Genomic DNA, 15,670 nt, shown 5'->3' with positions numbered 1-15,670 from the left:
AACAAGGCCCATCCGGACTGTCTATCCCCCACCTGCACCTGAGAAGTTTGAGACATGTACAGATTGCAGATTAGTCTCTTATGCCTTCAATCTACTCCTCTTTTCTATAATATACTCATTAGTTTTTCCCAATCTACTCTATCAAATGCCTTTTCGAAATCTACAATATGAGTCGTTTAAGGCGGTTAAGTGGGAAATTTCTGCACATACAATACCTCCAAGCAGATTAAAAAATAACCAATTGGAGGCAAGCTATTCAAAACATTCAGGAACTTTTAAAACAGACCCCGTATAAAAACAAATCAATTACACTAAATATGTTTTCCGGCACACATCTTTCAAGCAGCTCTTAAAATTTTCCCCCGATTATTAAGAAACATGAATTCATTAGTTCTAGGGGTTTTTATCAATTTGTATAAACCATTAAAATAGTCTTGTGAAATGTATTCTATATGTGCTCATACAGGAAATCATCATAGATTTTCCTGTGCATGAAGGAGTTAAGGCTGAAGGCATTGAAGCTGAAGCCAGCAGTTAATACTCACCGCTTGCGAAAAGCAAACATCCCTGCGATAGCGGATGGAGCATGCTTTTTGTGCTTCTATTGGGTCTTCCCTCAGTCTAAAGACAGAGTGGGTTAGCCGTGCTGTCTTCAACAATCCATCCATAGCCTGGCGTAGTTTGCGCATGCTTGGTCGCAGTTCCCTCCTCCAGTCACTCAGGGTGCCAAGGTCAAGACCTTCAGTGAATTTGTTACGGCCAGGGGTTGAAATGCTCTGAAATTGTGATTTCAAATGCTAGAAAAGGTCAACATACCACTCATAGGGATACTCTATGCAAAAAGTCAATAAATGTAAAAGGCAATGAGAAACAGACAACATAGCACTCAAGAAATAAAGCTTGAATTCCCAAACATTAGGCTAAATATTTTAAAAGTAAGCAATGGGTAAATGGTGCAGTCATGATTTTCAGCAGGAAAGGGTCAGCCCAGGGAAAATGTACACTTTTGATGCTCACCACTTGTTTTGGCTTTTCAGATTTGCTTACACCAATCTTTGGAGTTGAAGTGTCTGACTTGGGCAACAAGGCACTCTTTTCGGGTTCTGAGAATTCCTCTTTTTCAAGTTCGACTTCCTTGGGTGTGGGGGACCCGGGGGAAAGGGAGTCGCTGTCCCTTCCCTTGTCCACGCCATCTGACAAAGGGGTCTTGTCCAAAAGGGCTTGGTTCTCAAGTGATGTATCTTGGCCAGGCCCCCCATCCACCTCCACAGCCTTCATTTCCCCATTGCCCTTGGGCTGCTCTGTGACGACTGAAAGACCAGGGTTGCTCGAAGGATTGGCCTCTAAGGCCTTCACCCGGGGACCCACGCCTGAACCACGAGCTATCAAAGGCACTGTCATAGGTTTCGGACGCTCCCTCAAGCGCAGAGCAGGACTTGAACAGCGTCCACACAAAAACTTCACCTAGAGAACAAGATGAAACAAAAATTTTATGTTAAAAGCATTGGGGACTTTAGTGATATCCAGGTCATGGAAACATTAATTTTTTCTGATATTATATGATATTTTTCCTAAAATTGGGACACAAAAAGTATGAACTGTCCAAAATTAGGATTCATTCTCAAGATTATCAGTACGCATGTACAATATATAATGATAATTTTATTTATCTTATATAAACATCTGATATAAATCCATGCCATACAAAACGATCAAGGAATACATAAAATAAAATTGTGCTCCCTGATCTCAACACTACTTAACAAATTGATTCACATGGAAAAAAATGGAAACTAATAAAAAATAAGTGGTGTGCTCAGAAAGGGGGGATGGCTCCCAAATGTGATTGATGAGGCCTCTGATCAAACCTTGATAAAAATAAAAGATAAAATTTTATCATTTTCATGATTACACAGCTGTTGATTGCTCATAGATATCGAATGATGACCACTGTTGCTGCCATGCACCACTTTGTTTTTACTAATTTATTTTACATTTAAATCTCATTCAAGTTACATGTTAATCATGGGACAAAATTACATGTTAGACATTAATCATTTCTTCACCACTTGTTATATAAGGCTTCTACTGTACACCATAATGCAGTCTTTTTAAACAATGCATCTGCAATATCAGCTGTAGGGATGATGGAATTAGAATATTTTTCTGCACAGTTCATTTACTGTATTTATTTCTTGTTTAAGTAGCAATTTAACTTTAAGGCAACTCAATGACTGAGGTCATTTGTACCTTACTGGGTTCAAAGTATGAAAAAGAAACTAAATGAAAAAGTGCAGAACATCATGTAAGTTAATATTCTACAGCTACATCTACAGGAGGTGTTACACAAGCTGGACTTGATCATCTTCCTTTAAAAAAAATTACTCCGGGTATACCTTCAGGGTCATCAATAAGAATAATGTTGATGTCACCCCTAAAATTTAGTGATTTATGTATTGCCTAGTATTTCATACATATCGTCATAAGGTGGCAAATAATCAGAAGGGAATCATAGACCTCACACCATAGTTCAACTTCCCTTTCTGTGAAGAGAGATGCTTGAGTGAGGGCACAGTGCCTTATCCTCAGGTGCATGATGACCTCTTGTCTCACCCACAAGGATGCCTGAGGCGAGACTTACGGTTTCAGAGCTCAAAGTATATTGTTACTCAGTGCATGTCATGCTGTGCTCCTTGTTAGCAACTGATATACTCTTTAGCTTAATTCTTAGATTTTGTGCCAGTATGGATTGTGATGGCAAATGCCACTTATTCAGTGCTTTCTTTTGCCACTACATCAGCCCTCTTTGCTAATGGTTATTCCAGCGAGCCCTGGAACCGACAGGAATGAAAATTCAACATTTCAACACTCTAGGTCTAAGAGAGTCAACTCAATTTCCTGGACTATAGGATGAAAAAGGGAATATCTATAAATGGATATAATTTACTAAATGAACCCATGCAGATGTGAATGCATCCGTTGCTGTAATGGATTTTGCAAGAGGTGAGTGTTTTTCATTGAAAAGAGCTCAGCTGTGAAAATTCTACTGAGTGGATGCATCTTAACTCAGAGAGTGCCATGATATGAGGAAGTTAAAGCATACGCAGTCACCCCTGCCAATTTAGATCCATCGGTGTAAATTGCTGTAAAGTTGGGGAGCTGGCTCAGTAACTCTTTACATCTTTGTTGGTACTCCACTGCCGTGGTGGATGATTTTGAGAACCATGACAAGAAGCTGGCAGTCTGGATCGGAGATTTTCCATGGCTGAGACCTGCAGAACCCTTTGGGTATGATTTTCAGCAACTACAATTCACTTTCACCATAAAATCATTAAAATGAATTCCAAGCGGCTTTGTGGGCCTTTGACATCTCTGGAACAAATCTAAAACCTGAGGCTTAAAATAGTATTACAACAAGGAAGAGGAGCCATAGGTAGAAGCTTTGCTATGCAGTTATACTTCAGAAAATTCCTTTGGATGTCCACAAAAGTAGCTCACTGGATTCTGAGTACTAACTCAGGACCCGGCTGGTCTTGAATATATATATATGCGTGTCTAGCTGGGAAAAAGAGGGTAACTGATGGAGTAGTAGTGAGAGAAGTTATGTTGGGCATCCTCTGGAAGGCAAAACTCACATAAATTGACCTCAGGAATACGAGTGGTCACCCCCCCTTGAAATGGGCTGCTGATATACACTTAGGAGGCATAACTGGCCTCCCAAATGGCAATGGCTACTCCACCCTGAGCTCACTGCCCCACAGTGTCATCAAATCTGAAAATATCAAAACCTTTAAATTTCCCTAGGTTAGGTTCCCTAGTAGGGTAATTTTGTCAGTACACAGGTATGTCCAGGCAATTGACACAAGATAGTCAAGTGGTGTAATTTTCATCCTCATACTTGTCTTTTCCACAGTGCGTGCAGATGACCTTGCTCTCACATCTTGTTGTCATATGTCCAAAACCCTGAAAACAATGCCAGGATCTGGGGCAAAAAGAGCAGACTGATACCACTTCAAAATCAATGAAGATCTGGTTCGGGAGCTTGTTAAGTGCTACTGTTGGGATGACAGAGGTAATGTTTATTACTATACCATTTTACCTAGCATTGAGTCTGCAAGAATTCTTCACCTTTGAGAGGCCATTTCCTTCTCAATTTCCTTGACTTCCAATTATAATAAGTTGTTATTTTTCAGGAAAAGGAGAAGTGTTTACTCACTGAAAGTGTATCTGGAGATACATATTATCCTAGGTTTTGACATGGCTAACAGAGGTTCATAACAGCGGTGAAATATAAAATCATAGGGCATCAGTAGGGCAAATTACAAGGAATTTTTTCCCACATGAAATATGAAAAATAATAATGTACTAAACTGCAATGCCACCCTTTTTTAATAGCAAGGGATATGGGTAAAAATGGGAGTTTTTGTAGGTTTAAATGAGCTCATTTCTAGGATAATAATTAGCCACAGTATTCCCAATCAGCTTCACTAAATGAATGAGGGGAGGCATGAAGAGCATCAGCTGTTAATGCCAACTGCACTCATCATGTCAGCAATATCTAGCAGTAGACTCTTGATCATCCATGGGTGTGGATTCTCCATACCTTTCTTTCTCTTCCATGCACTTCATCATTTTATGTATGTTTATAAATATGATCTTTCCTATTTCAAATATAATACAGTTTCAATATTATGATATGCATTTGAAATGATACCACACATCCCTGCAAACTAACCTTGCTAACAAGGCACATCATGGAAGCTTCGATATTGAGCTGGGTTAGATCCCAGGGCTCTGGTTCTTCAGTTGGCCGATAGTAATTGGCTGAGGGGGAAGAGCACATGGCTTGCGTGTCAAGAAACCGTCGTCCTTCTGGCTCCAGGCCCTCAGACTCCGACATGTCGGCAACAACTTTCTCCTCCCCTCTCAAGCTCTTCACCTCACTTGCCTGGAAGTCAAAGAGAAATGATTAGACGATTAAAAAAGCAATCCATGACCCCTAACAAAGCAAAATACTATCTTATACTCTCAGAAGAATATGGCAGGAAAAAAATTAAGGAAATGCCATATCACGGATTGAAAAGTAATCAATAATCAAGCTGTATGCTTACATTTTCATTATGTAGCCTGTTTAAAAATATCCAATGTAAATGCAGTAAACCCTTGCTCATCCAGACCTGTCTAATCTGGCCTCTGCATAATATGAACAGAGTCCTGCCATACACTCTGGGTGGCTCACTAAGGGATTACAAGAAGCAGCAATGTTTTACTCTGCCCAGACTCCTGCCAACCCACTACCCACAAATTAACTAGCTTCAATTCCATGATCCACAGATTAACCAGTATCCCCTTGTCCAAATCCAACACCAAATGAGAGCTCAAGAAAATCAAGCACAAAGCCTTTAAGAATGGTGATCATTTCAGAATAATAGACAACTTACTGAAGAAAAAGGCCTTGAAACTAAACATCTCCCCTTCTGTCACTACTGCTTTGTAATGGAAGTGGTGCAAACTTCCATTCCATAACTCGGTGACGTACAAAATCGCTAACAGATTTCCCAAAGACAAATTCTGCATTTCATTTCATAAACCCACTACACTGTCCAAAGCCTTATGCTCGAACAAAGACCCTATAGAATGCAATAAAAAAAGTTGGGTTTATGAAATTCAGTGTGAGTGTGGCGCTGTTTACATTGGTCAGACAGGCAGAAGTTTTTCGACACGTATTAAGGAACACAAGAAAGGCTACATTACAGGTCATACTAATTCTTTATTTGCCACACGTCTACTTGATTCCAACGATTTCTGTGATTTTGACTTTAAAGTGCTACACAACCTGGATAAAGGAAAGAAGCTAGATGCCATGGAATGACAAGAAATCATACATTTCAAGGACTTGGACCTCATCAATGAAGTCAAATTTTTATCTTCACCCTCCCCCCTCCTCTTCATCTCCTTCCTAAGACATTCAAGGGATATATGACCCTTTGTCCCTACTCATAGGAATTCCACCCCCCTGTGGGCATGGAGACCATGCTTTCCTGACCTACGCGGGAAGCCTTGACCCCCCCTCCCACCCTTCTTCTTCACTGACCAGGAGGGAAGGTTCTACGTTGTGGTACAGCCCCCCTTAATCGGCAATTCAAAAGTGTGAAATATCCCTCTTCCACCCTTCCGCTAACCCTTGCAATTTAGTTACATTGAGTAGTAGTAGTAGTATTTAGGGGAGGCGACCAACTGCTGAGGTCATTTGCACCATAGAGGATGGACAGGAAAGGATAAAGGGTGGAGAGAAGCCCGGCATTGGCATTAGCCTACTCTTTATGAAAGGCGCCAAGGGGTCCGCAGCTTAACGTCCCATCCGACGGATGACGTACTCACTCAAAGTACCCTCCACAAAACACCTCAAGTAGGGATCGAGATACCTCTGAAAAATATTAAACACCACCGGGATTTGGACCCGGGCCCTCTGGGTGGGAAGCCAGTATGATAGCCACCTCACCATCTCGATTCCCTTATTCAAATAAAAACTTGATTAATTAGTTGTATTATTAATGGAAATACATCAAATAAATGGGATAATACAATTGAGCATTCATTACCAGGGTTTCTTTGAAGTTACTTTTGACAATGTTTGGATAAAATTGACGATATATTATCAATGCAACAATTTCAGAGTGTAAAAATCATTCGCCTTGACTGGGATTCGAACCCAGATCCCTCAATATCCGGTCGAGTGCTTTAGCCACTTAAGCTACCGAGGCGTCCTCTTAAACTCTGAAATTTTGGGGCTTTTAAAGGAACAAGATGTTGTGACGAAATACCATACATACAATGTCACAGGCATTCGTAGTCGTGCGCAAGGCGCCACAGTCCACGAGGTTAAAGCCAACTTTAAACACTTATGGTGTTTTCACTTTGACAAATTCCAAAGAAACTGCGGGAGATGCCGCAACAGTAACTTTTAACGGAGTCATCCGCTAATGTGCATTTCAATGCAACAATTTCAGCTTTAAACACTTATGGTGTTTTCACTTTGACAAATTCCAAAGAAACTTTTTTACACTCTGAAATTGTTGCATTGAAATGCACATTAGCGGATGACTCCGTTAAAAGTTACTGTTGCGGCATCTCCCGCAGTTTCTTTGGAATTTGTGAACGATATATTATGTTTACACAGGATTTTGTATTTAAATGGGATCTTCTTATACTTTGGGGCTCTAATGCATGACATGGAGTCATTAGAAGTTGAAGGCAATCAACAGTGAACCAGATTATAGAGTAAAAATGTTCCATGGCATAACAAGCTTTAAAACCCCAGATAAACCAGATTTCACTGAATCCAGACAGCTCCCAGCCCCATTCAGTCCGCATTAGTGAGGGATTACTGTGCAGTTAAGTCCCCTTGGCAACCTTGACTACAATAATATTAAGGAAAATGTATGATTTTAATGCTTAAAATATAAATAAAAATATTATTTACCTTATGAAAAACATTATACTTGCAACATTGCACATTTGATATGCATAAAACACACCCTACTTTCCTGAACACATTTTTCAACAAAAAATGAATTTGAAACACTGAAAATTTTGGCATACCAGAATAGCTGGAGAAATTGATAACCAGCGATTGCAAGAAGCAATGCAATATTCCCCCCACAATGGACCTCAAAACCAAAGTTACTTAAGCCATCAAAAAATAGTGGACCAACCTTTCTAGTACCCTGAGTTGACATGAAAAAGTTTTTCCCACTAATTTAGCAATACAAATTAAAATTTACAAAAAGATTTTAAATTATAGTCAAGTTTTGAGAAGGAACCCCTTTAAACCCCTAGAGCTTACCTCCACCTGTTCTTTTCCAGATTGATTTAATGCAGGGCATTTTGCTGGAGATGATGAAGTCTGAGACTGGCTCATGCAGGATTGGTGGGATGATTGATTCTGGATGTTCCAGAATGCTTTGATACACCGAGGGCTATCAGGTGTTGTCAGACCATCAGGTGATTGAAGCTCCAATGTCATTTTGTCCTGTGAGAGTAGGAAATAAACAAATATTTGATGCCATTTAGAGGCAATAAAATACACTATGGAAAGAGAAAGGAAGAAAAAGAAAAGGTTTTTCAACATGGCACCCAATGATAACATGCCTCCATGTGAGTTCTATAAAACTGTTGTAGATCTGAAGGGTAAATTTATCTCCTGTAATCTTTGCTCACTTAACTTCCATCCTAAATAATCAAGCATTGATCTCTCTGAAAAAGTGCCAGTTGAATGCCGAGACATTTTGGAAGTGTTTCTCTTGATAGTGCTCCACTTCAAAAATAGCAAATATGGCGAACAACATCAAATTTCTCAAGCGTGCAGTGAGTTTTCTAAAATCCACCCACTTTTCTACACCAGTGAATCCCAAAAGAGTTGCTTCTTCTGCCAACCAAGAGAAACTTGCCACAAAACCAAGTAATGGTGTCCTACGACATGTTCCCCTAACAACTAAGAAATCTTCACTTACTGCAATGGATTACAAAAAACCAATTACTCAGAACTCAAAGTACTCAGGTGAGGCTTCTGTTCATCCAACACCTGATATATTGGGTAATCTCTGCCCTGTTCCTGATACCCAAAATACTCCCAAGACTGGCCATTGAAACTAGAGAAAATGCAGATGAGAGCATTCCTGACATCGAAAACAAGGAATTCAATCTTTTTCATCATAGATGCAGATGTCCTCATCCAGCAATGTGCTCCTCAGTTAAGAAGTGCTCTCTTTCTGGGGTCCCTAGACAATCAATCTACCTGTCTGGGACTTTAATCTGGACACAACGAAGGAAAAAGTAATGGCACATCTGAAGGAACAATTTTCAGAAATTACAGACTTGTCGGTTGAAATTGAACAACTAAAGGTGACTTGTGGCAATTATGCGCCCGTCTATATCACCGCCAATGAAGATCTTCGTGATAAAATATTGCAGCTCAATCTCTGGCCGAAAAATATTTACTTCAGAAATTATTCTTTTCCGAGACTATGACTGCAAGTAGTTTAATGTATCACTTAACAGTGCTTCATGTAAACATTCAGTGCGTGCGCAACAAAATGGTGAAACTAGAAATCCTTCAGAGTGATTATAAACCTGATGTGATTTGTATAAATGAACACTAGCTTATTTTGCGTGAATTACGTGTTTTTCATCAGCCTGGTTACATTATGGCCGACGGCTTCTGCTGATCACTGCACAAAACGGTGGAGTTTTAATCTTTGTGTCAGTGAGCTTACATCACTCCCCAATTGATTTCTCATGCCATTTCTTGAACGAAGAACTAGCGTTCAAATCTAGTCTAATGTAGATTCATCCTAAGGACTATGACTTCACTATCACTACTATCTACCGTTCTCCCTCAAGTAAATTTGAAATATTCCTCACCAAAATGACTGAACTATTGGAAATAATTCATAATTCTGTTCAATGTCCTCTACTAATCATAACCGGTGACTTCAACAGTAATATTCTGATTAATTCCAGATCTATGTACAAATTCCTTGATTCATTATTTAACCTGCATACCAACATAGCTGAACCCACTAGAGTTCACCCTTCCTCTGTAACCCTCATTGATAATATTCCGACCAACATTGATTCAGGACTAATATCAACCAAGATTATTAAGTCTCATATCTCAGACCTTTTCCCAATACTTTCCTCAATTGTAACTCTTTCAACTCACAATAATGAAACACAGCATAAGAGGTGTTTCTCGGATGAAAATCTAATCAATTTTTATGAACTGCTAAATTTCTATGATTGGACTTGTGTTTATTGTCCTCATTCACTTGATGAAGGTATTTATTACTTTACTCCACCTATCTATACTATTTTGATGTCTTCTTTCCCCTCATCCCTAGAAAGTTAAGGAAATCTTCTCCATAAAAGAATAAGAAACCCTGGGTCACAGATAAAGTAGTATGCTATCTATTAAGTTGCATGGAAAATCCACAGCTTATTATAACAATGAACTGGTCCCTAGGAAGGGAGAGAAGAGAGACTGGCCTAGAGAGAGAGAGGGGGAAGGCTGGGCTGGGAAGGAATTAATGCCAGAATGCCTAACGCTGTTAATTTAACAGTTCTTGAATTTGCACTATCCATTTTGTAGCATAGATGCATTAAATGTCTCCATTCCTTGTTCTCAAATTTTCTAAAGAATATACTTTAATTAATACTTTGTGTTGTCATTTTGATTATTTCATCACCATATATAATTTATATTATTTGTCCAGCTATGTGCCATGGTGTCATATCTCTGCTTCCATTCCCTCTACATACCACTAACTTCAAATTCCCCTCAGTCCCTCTGCACTCTTAAGGTATCAGTTCACAAGTCACACAATTTACTACAAACTCTACATTTCACTTCAAAAATCTGAACCACGGAGCACTTATGAAGAAAACAATCATATTTTAGGTGGTATAAATGATGAACAGCCGAGTAATTTAGATTTCAAGGAAACTCATTTGAAGTTGCACTAACAAAATGTTTCAGTGAGATTAGTGATGACGACTAAATCTAAAACAGATGATTATAATTAAGTATATTAAAAAATGTGCAGTTTTGGGAGCACGGTGAAGAATGATTTTAGATAATCAGTTCAAAAGAGCAAGAATATGATCTCAATAGTGTATGCTTATATGGAAGGTGTGGGATGGATAAGTGTTTCATAAAATACATGTGAATAATGTATTTTGTAAATGAACTGCAGTCAACAATTGGTTGCAATAAATTATATTATAAGATGAAAGCACTACATTTAATTTTTTGAGTGCATACATTTGACCAACCAGAGTGAAGCAAACAAATGTGTGATTGTGCATGAGACTAAGAACAAGTTCCTGCAGCACTGCTGCCATTCCAAAGACAGACATGGCCAGACAGGGTAGACAGCTATTTCCTACCCAGACTCTCGCTTCAAATGATTTGCTAGCAGTTCAGAGTGCAAAAAACCAGAAAAAATTAGTTTGAAATTCATCTAATCAATCGGGTATTTTCTAAATACGAGAAGTGCATTATAGATATATACATACTCAACAGGTTGCCATACCTCAGGAAAGATGACAGCCATCTTGATGGCCAATGACTCTTTGATTAGTTTGTCCTGCAACTAATGGAACCATTTGTAAACAAAGGAAGTAATGCTACACTAATAATTAAGTCTTATGTAATGCCCTGCTAACCCTCTGTGAAGACAGAGCACCGTTATCACTGGAAACACCACCAGGACAGGGTGAGAAGTGTCTCATTGAGGCATAAATATTGCAAAGGCTGGTGTCATGCAAACATGTATTTCGAACCATGAGGGTTTAACATGGAAGCTGCAAGTGCAAGGCAGATAAAACTAATATTTGACAATGCTCATCACTTAATTAACACAAACATGTATTGAGAACAGTAAGAGAAAACTCAGGAGACAATGCTATTTTGTAAGGTAACATCAACATTTATTCAGCTTAGCTCCATGAGCTAGTCTTGAAAACACTGATTCCATTCAATCAAGGTAACAATCAAGCATAAGCCACTACCGAACACAATTTTAATTTTTAGCAATTACACATAGAATAAATACAGGTCTGGATTTCATCTTTTCTCCCTCCACAGTACCTTATTCTGTAGCCTAATATCTCTTTCAAAAATCGACTTCTATTATTGCAGGTCTGTGCCTCCTAGCAATACTTAATGGCATTCCTTGGGGATTATTCTGTTACTCGAAAGTTGCCCAATGCATTCTTCAAATAGTATAGAAAAATGACATTGGTATTTTTGACACGACAGAAGCTTATGAGAAAGGGAAAGTTTGTACCTTATGCAGGATGTGATATGTTGACGGAAGGTTGGCAAACAGAAAAGGTTTTCTTTCAATCAATGCCATTGGTTGAAGTGAGTTCCAAGAAATTCATCGAGAGATGTGCCAATGGCAATGAGTGAAGGAAAAATCAGATGTTTTGAGACTTGAGAAATGGCCGCACAGATGTGCATGATGAAAAGTGGAGTGGCAGGCCCAGTGCTCACACACCGTTGAAATCGTCATTCAACAAGTGGACCGAGGTCCATATTCCAATTGAGAATTAGTGCTCTGGCTGATAATTTTCCTCTTATTGAATGCAACACTATTTGCATGATGATACGGAAAAGCTTGAACATCACAAATTGTGGACAAGGTAGGTTTCAAAAGTGCTTATTAACCAACACAAAGAGCAAAGAATGCTTGGTGAACAATAGATTGAAAATGACAAGGAACTCAAGACTACTGTTGTCAACTGGTTCAATTCCCAGGTGGCGATCTTTTATGCTGAGGGATAGAAGAAGCTTCTGTAGTATTACAAAAAAAGTTTCTACCTAATCGTCTTTCACTTGGAAGTGAAAGACGATTAGGTAGAAAAGTGGAGTTGATTTGTATGAAACTAAAACTGTCAATAAAAACGTTTTCTAACACATACTTTTAATGACCAAAAGAACCCTCTTGTACAAGAGCATAAAATGAGTGTAAAATCAAGGGGTTACTTAAAACAACAATTTACAGGATATCATTAAAAACATTACGTGGGTCATTCAAAAACTTGTTAGGAAAAAAATAGTAAAATGAAGTATATTGGGTAATTTTTTTTATTTTTCAACATTATCACCTTTTAGCTCGATATAATTTTCCCAGCATTTCTCTAATTTTTTTAAGTCCAAATAGTAGGATTTCTGATGGTCCTCTAAGTTGGCAATAACCTCGTACAACGTGAATTGCTTTCTGCTGAGCCATTTTTTCAAGCTTTGAAATAAGAAAAGGTCTTTGGGGGGCAAATCTGATAAATACAGAGGATGCTGTAATAATTTGAACTTTAACTACGTAATTTTCGCCAATGAAACTGTACACTGTTCATCCTTCATTGTATTTATGAAAGAGAATTTGTTTCTTTGCCAAACAGGGATAGTTTCCCTTGTTTTATTTGCTAAACTGGTGCAATAATTATACATAATATTATCCATTTTTTGTTGGTATTTTTTGCATGTAATCAATGTAGATGATGCATCCCAAAAAACCATGACCATCATCTTGCCGGCTGATTTCATGGTCTTCGGAGCCACATTGCTTTTGGAAACCCACTGTTTCAACTGTTCCTTTGTCTCTGGAGTGTGGCAGTATATCCATGTTTCATCCACAGTTCTGCATTAACTCTCAGAAACTCGTCAGGACTACAACAAAGAGCTCTAACCAGCCTCCATGTTGTAGTTCTTAAGTTGTTTCTTCTGCCAAAATGTATATGTTTATCCCTGCAGTCATTCCTTTCTCCTGAACCAAACTCTCCTACCTCAGACCCGACTCTCCCTTCATCTACCAACACATTCCAGACTCCCATCACTATCAAGTTCTCCCTAGTTTCCAACTCAGTACTATGGTTACCACATGCTGACTCTTCTATTCTTTGCCATATATAACTCTGTAATTACTGCTCAAGTACTTCCTGCTATCTTTCCATTGCACCTCAGACAAGTCTTTATTTCCCCTTGATGTCTTCCAACTTTCCTGTCCTAAGCATTGTCCTATAATTCCAATTCCTTTTTCTCACAGTGGTGTTCTTCTTAAGAGATTATTTCTGCTGTCATCTGCTCAACTGTGCAAGGATTTCATGAGATGACAACCACTGAGTTCTTGCCTCCTCTACTGCTGGGCACAACACTTGGCCCTACTGACAGAATGCCATAATTGCTAGGACTAATTTTTTCATTTGGTTCCATTATATTTTCTTGGGATCAATAACTGAATCGGTTTCCTGAGGTCAATAGTGTTTTTACTGCAATACCATCACTGAAATAGCTGACCTACTAGGGTCAGCAGCCTTTGCAGTCCCCTCACTGGAGAACAGATGCAGCCTGAACTAACTTCTGTCTAGATCCTACCATTCAATCTATCAGTCATATGAGACCCTATGAGATACAATCATCGTTGCCTCAAACCAGCATGGCTCATGGGGCTCATGCGGAGGAACCAAATTCATGCATATATGGAATTCAGTTTGAGGATATTTGAAAGGTGTTTGTACTGTTGTCAAAAATTTGTCTATTTCAACATTTATATGATAAACAAGAGTTAGAAAGTAATTTTACTATGCCTATAAAATTTACTTTAACTTACTGTTAACTTAGCCAGTTCTACCAGTCTAGTATTAAATAATGCAAAACTTTGAGGCCAGGTATAAAAAGTGGCGAGAAAGAAAGACTTAAGACAATTTGAACCTCTTACAACATATGATACAAAATAATAAATAATTCCCTCACATGCAATGGAATGTAGAAAAGTTCATCAACTGGCATCCTTTACTTAATTCATGGAAACTGAATCCCAAAATCAGCCTTGAACTTGTATTTGAGTCAATTCAAATACCCATTTAGGGTTATCTCCTTTCTTTTCCTCATTCAAGAAATAAATAGTATTTTAGACTAAAAAATGTTTATGCATACATTATAAAATGAGCAAATACATTTATAATCATTTCATGAGTCAACAGAAACTCCCATAAAATGTAATTCTCAGCAACCACCAATGATACTTTTCATAAGAAACTCACTGTGGGCACCAAACCCATACTTCCGTTGGACAACTAAATAAAAGTGGGCGAGGGAGAGTTACAACCTCTGTATATCTTAGACCCTATATGAAAAATAGAAAAATCTATTTTCACAGGAATTCAATACCACTGAAAACCTTAAAACTGAGGCCAAATTAAGTTGGATAAAGATTAAAATTTAAGCCAATTTTAACTTAAAAAAATGTTGAGATTTTTCCCAACCTTCAAATATAGAAACAGTATTTGATTTTTCACAGATAATTTCATTTACATTTAAAACCACTGTATCAAGAAGTAGAGCAAACTACTGCCAGCAAATAAAGATACTTTACCTTTATCTTCGTCTTTTCATGAATGTCCAGCATGGGGCCCTTCTCTTCCTCCCCCTCCTTCTCCAACCCATTCTTGCACTTGGCATCATTTTCCCTTATATTGCACCCAGATGACTCCTCAGCTGCACAACACGATCCTGGCAACAGCGCAGGCCCTGATCCCGTGGGCGAAACCTTGTTCTCCTCCACAAAAGCCAAAGCCTCTTCCACAAGTCCTGGATCCCACAGGCTGAGAAGTGTTCGAGTCTGAGGAGCAGACAAGAAATAAGTCCTAAGTCTGTCTCCATACCGTCTTCCAATTTTGGAATTTTGATAAAACCTCAAGATTTAACTTTAGAAGAGAATTGCATACAAATATGTATGCACAGTGAAGCCTCACTGTATGCCTCACCATTCATGCCAACATTAATGTTTTAATACTATTTATGCCATTTTTCATAAATAAAATTCAATATTAAATATGAATGTATCCATATGTTGTTGTTATGGCAACAAGCAGATTAAAATGATTGCCTAGTCATGTGTTTAACTGTGAATTTGTCTACTTTGCTCTCATGTTATTGTCCTTCATGTGAGGTTACTATTCCCTTTGCTTTTTAAGAAAATGGCAGTTACTCCCTGCACAACTGTGTATAACAATACTGTTTAATCTTTTCATATAAACAGCATTAAAAAATTACATTCAAATTCCTATCGCATCCTAAAAATAATGAATTTGAGACAATATTGAGAAA

The 15,670-nt window shown here is 38.4% G+C and overlaps 1 protein-coding gene across 3 annotated transcripts in view; it reads right to left on the bottom strand.

The window, feature by feature from the left end:
- The window catches only part of LOC139692428 (inositol polyphosphate-4-phosphatase type I A), a 48,587-nt gene that overhangs the window by 13,231 nt on the left and 19,686 nt on the right, over positions 1-15,670 (bottom strand). For 2 of the 3 annotated variants that reach the window (XM_071590606.1, XM_071590609.1), the window contains 6 exons: positions 14,937-15,182; positions 11,094-11,153; positions 7,847-8,032; positions 4,736-4,948; positions 1,018-1,464; positions 546-776 (listed from right to left, as the gene is read on the bottom strand). In XM_071590606.1, coding sequence (XP_071446707.1) covers positions 546-776; positions 1,018-1,464; positions 4,736-4,948; positions 7,847-8,032; positions 11,094-11,153; positions 14,937-15,182 — 1,383 coding nt within the window. The remainder of the gene's footprint in view (positions 1-545; positions 777-1,017; positions 1,465-4,735; positions 4,949-7,846; positions 8,033-11,093; positions 11,154-14,936; positions 15,183-15,670) is intronic. The other variant, XM_071590607.1, reaches the window with a different exon arrangement.

Source organism: Hetaerina americana, unplaced genomic scaffold (assembly GCF_022747635.1).
Source record: "Hetaerina americana unplaced genomic scaffold, ioHetAmer1.1.p SCAF_4, whole genome shotgun sequence".
Lineage (NCBI taxonomy): Eukaryota > Metazoa > Arthropoda > Insecta > Odonata > Calopterygidae > Hetaerina > Hetaerina americana.
Note: the sequence above shows the minus strand (reverse complement) of the source record. Positions and strands in the feature narration are given on the sequence as shown.